The 11,501-nt window shown below is 34.0% G+C and overlaps 1 protein-coding gene across 1 annotated transcript; it reads right to left on the reverse strand.

The window, feature by feature from the left end:
* Positions 1-8,225: 8,225 nt before the first annotated feature.
* Positions 8,226-9,602, reverse strand: LOC123674657. The gene has a single exon (XM_045609609.1). The coding sequence runs from the start codon at positions 9,600-9,602 to the stop codon at positions 8,226-8,228; it is 1,377 nt and encodes a 458-aa protein (XP_045465565.1).
* Between the last annotated feature and the right edge of the window lie 1,899 nt (positions 9,603-11,501).

Here is an 11,501-nt window from a genome sequence, read left to right on the forward strand (position 1 = left end):
TATTCTCTGTAAATTCTAATAATCTTCTTAATTCTGAAAAATTCAATATTCCAGGAGTGGTCGTCTGTGAGGATTGCACTCATTTAACAATTTATCCACCAAATAAGGCATAGTTGAGTTAATGCTCAGCTAGTTAGTATTCACTAAATTGAGAAAATTCACTTTTCCTACAACTGCTATGAAAAGTAGCGTATTCTTCATAGCTTACTCAATTGCAAAACTGTGTATTTCTCATAATTGTGGGAAATATTATTTCTCACGACACTTTGCCCACACCTCGTTTGGTAGACCAATGAAATTGGGCTTTTGAGTCGTTTCTATGGAAACGCTCGTGTATTTGCGGCACTCTCCTTTCAGGCTTGTCCCACAAACTTCCACACTAACGAGAAAAGGACTTTTTCCACATGTTGCAGAATATACTTTTCCTACAACTGCACAAATGTCAATAATTCAAGTAATGAACTTGATTCAAATCAAAATGTCCTTCGTTGACAGTATGTGTTAATTTATTGCGTTTCCATAGAAACAACTCAAAAGCCCAATTTCATTGGTCTAACAAGCGAGGTGCGGGCAAAGTGCCGTGAGAAAAAAATATTTCCCACAGTATGAGCAATACATAGTTTTGGAATAGAGTAAGCTATGAAGAATACGCAACTTTTTATAGCCGTTGTAAGAAAAGTTCTTTTCTCGCTCGTGTGTTTGCGGCACAAACTTCCACACTCGCGAGGAAAGTTGGACTTTCCCCACTTGTTGCACAATTCACTATTATTATTGATCAATTCCAGATTTATGATAGTACCTACGCTGAGAATAATAGACATCTACTCAAGGTATGCTGGAAGTACGCATTATGCATTGATTTGGAGAAATGTAAACATTTCTAATGTTCTCACAGAGAAAACAATTTCTCTAATTCTGTGGTTATTCCGTTCATTCTTCCACATCTTGTAGAACAAAATCGTGCGAGAATATATCAGAAACGCACAGTTTTCATGGTTATATTTTATTATTCTATGTTGGCACTCCGAACTTTCCGCTACGGCTTTATCTGTCAATTCATCAAATTGCCTTAAAGAAATCAGTTCTGCCAACCAACATTTTTCAATGCAAAAATCACTAAATTATATTTATGGAAATATTTCATTAATTTCAATGAAAATGCAATGAATTAGAGAAAATAATGTATAATACTCGTACAGAAGGCTCATTCTACCACTCGTTCATTCCAAAACTCGCCACTTCGTGGCTCGTTTTTGAATTTTGAACTCGTGGAAGAATATCAATGCCTTCTGCACTTGTATTATAAATAACTATTACGTACTCGCAGAGTTGCGAATGATGCTGGGAATAGCAGCCCAGAGCTCTCATCAATATTTTAGTATTAATATGAAATTTATGGATTTTAAAGAATCACATAATCGCTTGATTCAATTTCATTGGAAACAAGGTATATTCCGATGAATCTTGGTAAGAATAGATAACAAAAAATGAATAGAGCGAGAGCTTTCATCTTATTGTTCCAAAAAAGAGCAATTCCACTCAATTCATTCAAACGTTAGGTACTTTCTGTGGAATAGCATTTTTTTTAATCTCGATATTTTGTGAAATGAAGGATATAAAATGTAATATTCGAAATGTGCACTGTTTCCGTTCTAGTTTTAAAAGAGGTCATCGAAACCCCCGAATTTCGCGCTTTTCATCCCTTACCCGGCCGGTAGAATCGATAAGGGCCAGCTCCAGCTCCCGGATTCTTCGAATTGAACCCGCCATCTAGCGGTTTCAATTTCAACTCAACACGCCCTTGATCTGTATGAAGGATATAACCTCGCGGGTCCTTTCAGATGGACACAAAACAATAAAGGAACGAGCAAACGCCGTGCAATAACTTATTTTTATATGTGATTCAAGCAATAAACCGTTATATACCGAATAATTTGTACACGTTTTTGTCAAAGAAAAAGTATATTTTATGAATCAATTATCGAGGAAGTTATCAAGTGCTCAAAACTCAACAGATAGGGATCTGTTGATTCGATTTCTCTGCTCAATTATTTATTAAGAATCGGAATTTTCGAACTCGAAATCTGTTCATGAAATTTTGAAGAAACTGGTGGATTGTTCATCAGGGTGTTTGATAAGGTGAGTAAATATTTTTTTTTCTATCAACGGAAATTATTTTTCTTGAGATAACATCTTACTTCAACTCACTGTTTTTTCTATTCGATTTAAAGGCTGCAATGAAATTTGTTTGCTTTAAAAATAATAGATTATAGAGTAAGAAAATAAAAGAATTGTCATAACTGATGGTTATATCTTGAATTTTGATTCAGATTCAGTGAGTGTCCGGTATCATTCCATTCAAAGAATGAGATCCTTGAATTTTAAAGGCAGAAAACCAGTAAGTTAGTTCTAAACAAACAGAAAACTGTGCAAGATATAATTTTCAAACTTGGAGTGCTCGTTCGTTTTTTTTTCAATCGCACTTACACAAAAACTCTGAGATTTTCCTCATTTATCGAAAAGAACCAATTTTTACACAAGCGCCAAACTTTATGCGTATTCTCGAAAATTTTTATCGGCTTCAAGAGTCCATCGTTTGCATTTTGAAGGGTTTAAAAAAATGTCACGTACTAAAGCTCCATCCTCAACGCTTTGGGGACATCTCGGAGACTGGCATCAGTGCTAGGGGATGGAAAAAGCCTTTCATCCGCTTCAAATACGACTCACGAACCCCAAAGAGAGTTTTCGCCATGCATAAGTAATCCCGTTATTATGTTATGGCCACTTTATTGCTGAGAATTCAATGTGGTCTATACGACAGACATGTTCATGGTTGAGTTGAATATTAACAGGTTCTTTGACGAGGGGAAAAAATGACTAGATTCAATTCGATTTGGTTATAGATAGAATTATGCATAATTGAAAAAAAAAAACATTTCGACTCAGAAATATTTAAGAACGGAGTAACTTTGATCGAAAAATTATTGTGTTCGAATGAGATCAATTTTTAAGACTCAAATTGGACCAGGGCGCTTAAAAAATTCAATTATTCAAATCTACAAGTGATTTGCAACAAAAGTATAGAAATGTTTGTTTTCAGTTTTTTGAGTACTTGAGTGTTTGTTCTTGGTGTATGGTTTTCAATAAAGAATTCATCACTCATTAGGTTAAATGTAATTTACCTCATAAAATATTCACAGAAAACGTTCGCGGAAAGGCAAAACTGGGAAATGGGAAAAGTACTAAGTCAGAAACTGTTGAGCGCTCGTTCATTTCATGTCAATTGCGCCTTTGGTGACCACAGACCTGTATATAGATATATGACGCAATTATAGTGCTTGAATTAGTACTGAAATGCTCCTTTTTTTTTGATAGATAGATATTTATTCTCAAAATTGCTATAAATAACAAAATGAAAACAGGTCATAATTAGGGAAAAAATCAACTAAATAATACAACAACAGAAAAGAAGATATTCTATCCATAAAAAAACATATTCTAAATTTTATTTTTACAATACACTTCAAATTCTAATATCGAATATGGTTCACAGTCAATTAAAATTGAAGAAACAGTTTTCTTAAACAAAGTTAAATCAGAAATATCTCTTATTCTTCTAGGAAGATAATTATAAATCTTAATGCTACAATAAAATGTACTATATTCAGTAGCTGACAATTTATGAGGAGGATAAAAGTACTCATACATCCTCCTGGTAGCATTTGTATTCAAACAGTTAAGAAAATAAAATCTATTTTTACGAAAAAATAACAAAATTCTGTATACATATAAACCTATTGTGGTCATAATATTACATTTTTTGAACGTCTTCGCTTGCTATTATTCACAGCTATAGTTTAATTTCTATTTTCAATAAGTTGTACCATTCAATGTATGAAGGCTCATGAAATAAATAAATGAATATGTAAATGAAAAAATAGAGAAATGAATACATACATGGATAGATTGATAAAGGAATAGATAAATAAGTGAATTAATTAATTGATGAAGAAATAATGAATTGATTCATCAATTAATGTATTCATTTATTTATTCATTGATTAATAAATCAATTTATATATTCATATATTTATTCAGTCTTCAATTTATTAATTAATGACTAAATAAATATATAAATGAATGAATTAATGAATAAGTTAACTGATTAATCAATTAATTAATTCATAGTTGGATCGATGGATATGTAGATAGATGAATGAATGGAAAAATGTATGTATTTAAATCATAATTATATATATAAATCAATTGATTATTTATCATTTAATCAATTAACTGATAAATCAATTAATGAATGTATGAAAAAATATTCTGGTTTTGGGGGCGACATTGTTATTAAATTTTGTGTATTCCTTGAAATTATTATTTCACAACTAAATTCAACAATTCAGTTCGATCGCATATGTAGTTAGAAAATTTTCTGGAAACTAAAATTTCGAACGGAACTCTTAGATGGAATTTGGTCATTAAGGTAGTAAACCTTGTTCGAGATCTGAAGTTTTTCTATACAAGAGATAACGTGTTTAATGAAGGCCGGACGTGATAATTTTTGAAAATTGTACAGGTTTAAAATTTGAAAAATTTCAGCCCAAAATTTTCATGGAAAACATTCCTCATTTTTGTTTTTCGAAATATATGGATCGTATTCATGAGTTAGGGGGAATGATGCTGTATAACAACCGAAATTGTAATGAGTTTCATGCAAATAGCACTTATCGTTTCCGAATTTTCTTAGTTATATAAACTTTAAAAAATGAAATTTAAAATTTTCGGAAGATTGCGAAGAGGTATTAATGAAAATAATGAAATAAAATTAGTTTTTCAGAAACACCTCGAATATAATGACATTGAAAACATGTTTTGCCACGATGTTACCTACTGAGTCTAACGCGCTTTTTTTGATGGAAATTTTGGAACGAATTATTTCGCATTCGAAACCCTTCAATAGATATTCATTATTCATTTATTCATATGGATATCAGTATATTTATAGTGAATCTGTGCTTTTCCAATAACTTGGCTTCGTGGGATGCTCGTCTCTTTAAATCGACACCGCTTGGGATATGAATCCAACCATGCTACGGCAGAATGACCATGCTCCGCTATGAAAAGATGGGAAAAGTGTATTTGAAAGAGAACGCTGAGTGCCAAACTGACAATTCCATCAGTGAACTCGGGTTGAAACACCCTTGCGATAAGGCGCATCACTTTTTACGTCTAAAATGCTTCTGAAATCGAAGACATATTTCAGCAATGAGCCGAGAAAAAAGTGGCACATTTTTATAGATAGTGTTTCTATGAAGATATCTAATTCATTAAAAATGTAAAATTCACATAGATACTCCAGTAGACCTTAGCCCACATTCAGATCGTACGACTTGGTCGTTCATCGGACTTCTACGTTGTCAGCTCTACTATGACTGCATTATTGTAGCATTCAAATACCTGCACTGAGAGAAATCCATATTTTTTTATTCATGAAGCACTTATTTGGAGGTTATTTATTCACAACTATTTTTTTATTTATTTATAAATAAACTCTTACAAGAATTCAATAATTTATTCACTCAGAATATAGCTTTTATTAATAATTAACAAACTAACATAATTCTAGCGATCCAATCTGTGGATAAGTTTAAGGACACATCCCTCAAAGAGAAGCGCATCTCCTTGAAGGATCTGTCCTTGAACTTTTCCTTTGATTTGAAATTCCTTTTTGAACATAAAATCTGTGTTACTATGGACTTATTGAACGCCGCTTAGCACATCTGTACTGAATTTTGGGTTTAGATCGTTTGTACCTGCTTAGTTATTAGTGATGTTGGTAGAACAGTGGTAAGAGGGAACAGATGCGATCAAGATGACTAGGGTTCAAACCAGGATACCCTCAGTATGAACTCTGAAAAATTACCTAATTTGGCAAACGGTTCTTCTCAGACTCTAACAATCAGATAATAAAAACAACCAAAATAATTATCTAAGGAATACGTTAACCATTACTGAATAGAAATATTTCTTTTTATTCAGCATGTAATAATGTTTATTAATTATTACTCAATGCTATATTAACCTCAACTATATTTATTTATTGTAAATAAATGAAGTGTAATAATAAATCATGATTATTGGTGGGATTTCAAATAAATCATTTATTTCCATGAAACTAATATCTGTTTGTCCATATATCCAATAAATGATTTATTAACTATAAGGCATTTTCGATAATATCACATAAACACTTCTCTCAGTGTGCTCTCGTTCAGGATTCAATTTCTGCAAAAAGCATTCCTATTCAATCCTTCATCAGAAACAGGTAATTAACAACAATTTGGCGGAAAGCAGTTTTCCCAATTAAATTTCAGATTTTCAGCAGTGAAAACGTAGATTCTCAAACTAGGACGATCGCAGATTTCATGCAATTAGCTGTCTTACTTGCCTGGAAACGCTGTTCTCCTTCATAAATTTAGTAATACGAGAATGTCAACAACGGTTCTGAAGATTTACTTGAATCTCACTTCACCCAGGTATTTTTTATTTATTTATTTATTTACTCATAAATACATCCAACAGGCCAAGGCCCAATTACAGGTGTATGCAATAATACAAAAAGAAATCACAATAGTACATCGCCGTTGATAAAGCAGATAAAAAAAAATAAGGTAACATGCAGTCTTAGAATAATGAAAATAAAAAAAAAAAACATACATATACAATGAATCATCTATGTCGGTTAGTTCCTCAACGTGTGGTTCAATGATCTCCTGAATTGAGATAATGAAAGAAAAAATATGTCAACATTCCTTAGATTGTTATAACTTCTGCACATTGTTGTTAGCGGACAGAAAAAGTGATGATATGAATTTGGTACATCAATATGAAATGTTGTGTGTGATCTAGAAGTGAAACGAGGAACATTAAATTGCAATGAGGAGAGCAAAGCCATTGAATCTACTTGATTGTGCACGATCTTGTAAAGAAATATCAAATCATTTATTTCACGGACCTTTCTAAGCGAAGCGAACTCAAACTCATTCAAAAGTGATTCATAACTGTGGTTTCTATGTGGATAAGAACCATGTTTCATGAAATAAAGGAATTTTATGAATTTTTTCTGCACCCTCTCAATACAATCGATGTATTTTTTATGACAAGGATTCCATACTACACTACAATATGTAAGTTTACTTCTAACAAGTGCCTGATAAATGGTTGAGATCGCTTTCAACGAAGAAAATTCCTTACAATTGCGTATTACAAAACCCAGAGTTTTCATGGCACTAGAAGTTATATTTTTTATATGAGACGAGAAAGTTAGTTTCTGATCAAAAAGAATACCCAAATCTCTCGCCTCAGTTACTCTCGTCAAATTCAAGTTACTGATTTTGTAGTGGAAAGTAATTGGTGTCAGTTTCCTCGTAAACGTCATTGTTTTACACTTCTCTATATTCAGAGGCAATTCGTTCTCAACACACCATCTAGATAGCCTATTGAGGTCGTCTTGCAGTAGCGAGCAATCAAGTACACAACTAACTTCTTTAAATAACTTCAAATCATCAGCAAAAAGCAACTTATGTGAACAAATGATACCCAAAATGTCATTAATGAACAAAATAAACAAGAGTGGTCCCAAATTGGATCCCTGCGGAACGCCTGAAGTCGCGGTGAATGAAAATGACCTCAATCCTTCATATTCAACATAGTATTCCCTATTGGTCAAGAAGGACTCAAGGAGTGATACAAGAACATTCGATAAGCCAAATTTGAACAGCTTCCTAAGTAATCGTTTATGTGATACACGATCAAAAGCCTTGCTGAAGTCTGTGTAGACTACATCAATCTGATTCCTTGAGTCCAGGGATTTCGATACATGTTGTGTAAATACAGAGAGATTTGATACTGTACTGCGAGATCGGACAAAACCATGCTGAAATTCGGAAATTGATGTTCGTACGTGCTCGAAAATTATATCAGACAAAATAATCTCTATTAATTTGGAAAAAACTGATATCAGGGCAATAGGTCTATAATTAACGATCTCTGATTTCTTACCGGACTTCAGAATGGGACATATACGCGAAACTTTCCAGATGTTCGGGAAAGTGCCGGAGGTGATCATAAGATTATACAGCATACGCAATGGCTGAACGAATAGTTGAATATGAGATTTAACAATGTTAACCGGGACATCGTCCGGACCAATAGTGAACTTATTTTTTAGTTTTTTTTGATGCCGTTATAATCATATCCTCAGAAATCAAACCTATATTCAATACCGGACCTAAGTTAAAAGATTCTACAAATGGAGTGTTAGAATTCTGCGCATCATTGTCACAAACATAAACACTCTTGAAGTTAACTGCGAATGCATTTAGTATGTCCTTAGGTGTTTTCAATATTTTATCATTGAAGCACATGTGCCCGGGTAGTCGTGATATATTTCGTTTAGAATTAATATATTTCCAAAAATTACTAGGACTACTCTCCAAATCAGCTTGACACCTCAGTATAAAATCTCTATATGCCGATTCTATGTCAAGTTTAACAGATTTTCTGAAATATCTAAAGCGCTCACGATAAAAAATCAGCCTGTGTTTTCTATACATTTTCAGATAATGCTTTTTCACTTTTATTTTGTGAATCAAGTCCTTTGTGAACCATAATGGATATTTACGGGAGGAACATTTTTTCTTCGGAACACACTTTGCGATAACATCTTGAACGGTATTGTCGAAAACATCGCTAGCATCATGTACATTCCCAATATCACCCAAGAGCTGACCCCAGTCTGTACCACCGAGGAGTCGACAAAACTTTTCTACATCTAATTTTTTGAAGTCATACCGTTTAGCAGTAGAGGTGAAATTACTTGGTATGGCAGGACAGGATGAAACTCGCACAATAAGTCCAGGATGATGCGGGTCAACCGGCACTAATGGATCGTCATTACAAAGCACCTCACACACGGTATCCTCCCGACAAACAACCAAATCTAAAAGTCTGTTATTGTGGTTTCGCACAACGTTACACTGTCTCAAATTACAAAAGTTCAGGAAGTTATCAAAACGAGCCGTATATCCCGTATGTGCAGCCCCCCCATAGACACTTAGAAGCTCCGGTATATTGAAGTCTCCAACAATAACCATATTGCCACCATCATATTTGTCCTCAATCAATTCAAACAGTTCATCATACCCGTTCACAGAAATTCCAGGGGGAATGTAAACCACCATAACGATTATCGGAATATGATTGGAACCAAAAAGTTTTACAGCCAAAATATCAACTTTATCTATGGAACAGTTTAACTCATATATCTCAGAATTGTACTCACAATCATCCACCGCCAGCAGAACTCCACCTCCCCGAGCTCCTGTATTACGATCCTTACGGTAAACCGAATAATTAGGCGGAAATAGTTCACCACTAGACACACTATCAGTCAACCAGCTCTCAGTAATGGCGATCACACTATGGCAATTAGATGTTAAATTTTTCATGAATGTATGCGTTTTAGTATTTAATCCCCTACAGTTTTGATAACAAATCTCAAGACCGTGGGTATTTACACCTGTATTTTGTCGCATGCTGGATGTACTTATAGGTTTTTTTTCTTAGTTATCGAAGGGTGCCCATTTCGAAACCTTATAATAATGTCATCTTCCCCATTTTGCTGACGTTCCATCAATTGCTGGCGTAACAATGATAAGTAATTGCGCTGTTTAATTGTTTGATCTGGTCTAATGTATACATTTTTGAATCTTTCAATCCTCTGTAGCCTCTTATTACCCCTGATTAAAGTAAGTTTATCTGCATTGTTGGAAAGGGAAACTTTAATAGGTCGTGATTTTCCTCTAAGTCTTTTACCTAATCGATGCATTCGCTGGTTGGTGATTGCAAGATCAGGAACAATAGCAGAGACTATATCACATACAATTGAAGTTGGGTCGTCGACTTCCTCTGGTACCCCGAAAATAATAACATTATTTTCCCTGCGTTTAATTTCGTCGAATTCCTCAACAATATGAGCTGCATCTGGGAGATCCCCTGAAATATTCGATAAATTTCTTTCTAGACTTTCGATTTTATCATTCAGCGTTTTTATCTCCTTCGCATGATTCATCTTCATATCACTCATGTCCTTGTTCAATGCATCTATCTTCTTCTCGAGTATACCCAGTTTTTCACCCAAGATATTTATTATTCCAGATGACACCGAATCAACCAATGTTTTTACGAATTCCTGGTTTTGACAGATTTCCTTTATCATGGCATCGGCGGCGTTTCTCACATCATTGAACTGATCACGTGTTAGCGGCATTCTTACAGATATTAAATTAAAATTCAAAATTTTATCTCGATGAAAATATCCCACAAACACTCAAATGTTCAAGGAACAATTTTGAATAAATCTGATAGATTTCCGTACTATTAAAGGTGAATTATAACAAGAGATCAATATAACACGTCCGCACTCAACGACGACTATTACGACTGCTCTTGCGACAGCAGCCTTAAAACTAGATTCAGGTATAATAGGACAAAAAGAGGATCACTCGTAACTCATGCATATAAATCATTTTAATGAGGTATGTTGTCTGGGAATAATCTCAAAGGAAATTCGCAGAGTTTGAAGATCAGGTTGTACAACATCGAAAGATGTTGTCTGGTTATGTTTTCAGGTAATCGGTTTTCCAAGTCGGGCACGATAAGATTTCGCAAATATTCATCTCAATTTCCCTACTTATGCAAATTATGCAGATTTATATTATACATGAGATAATAGGATATAGGAGTAACATCTCCCGAAAAGCAATCTATGCAGGCTGTTTGGTAATGCAACCTGATCCTTTGAAGGGGTCACTGGTAAATATTTGAGTCTAGTCAACTATAGGGGTCTAAAGTGGATCATTATGGAGCTATGGCAGTTTTTCGACTTCACATAAAATCTCTGAGTTTAGGAAAAGTATTAATTGTGTAGAAACTATTAGATTGAGGAAATTCAATTGATACTTTTTGGACTGGAAAAATGAGGGTTCACTTCAGAAAGGAGAATGGTCCTCCAAAACTTATATCATCTTAGAAATAATTGGTTTTAAGTAGTCATAACTTACGTACATAACTTCCTTGTTTCATAAGATGTCTAAAAAGATATAAATGTTAACAACTTTTTCAAGGAATCGGACAAAAATTGCATAAAAAAATAAAGTGATTCAAACTTTAATTTTCAATTCAGAAACATATTCAAAAAATACAAAGAACATTGAAAGGTCCTGTCCAAATTGCTTGCCCCTATTTCTGATACTGGCACGTAGCCTTAGTGGACATCAAAGTCTTCTCCCTCAATTTTTCAGGTATCACCACTGGATTATTGTAAAACATTGAGGCTAGTTCTGGAAATATGGCGGGTCAAGAAAATTGCCCCTCGCGTGGCCAGCGGTACGTACTCCAAAGGCACTGAGAGCTGATTACGCAAAAAGTTCTCA

Source organism: Harmonia axyridis, chromosome 3 (assembly GCF_914767665.1).
Source record: "Harmonia axyridis chromosome 3, icHarAxyr1.1, whole genome shotgun sequence".
Classification (NCBI taxonomy): domain Eukaryota; kingdom Metazoa; phylum Arthropoda; class Insecta; order Coleoptera; family Coccinellidae; genus Harmonia; species Harmonia axyridis.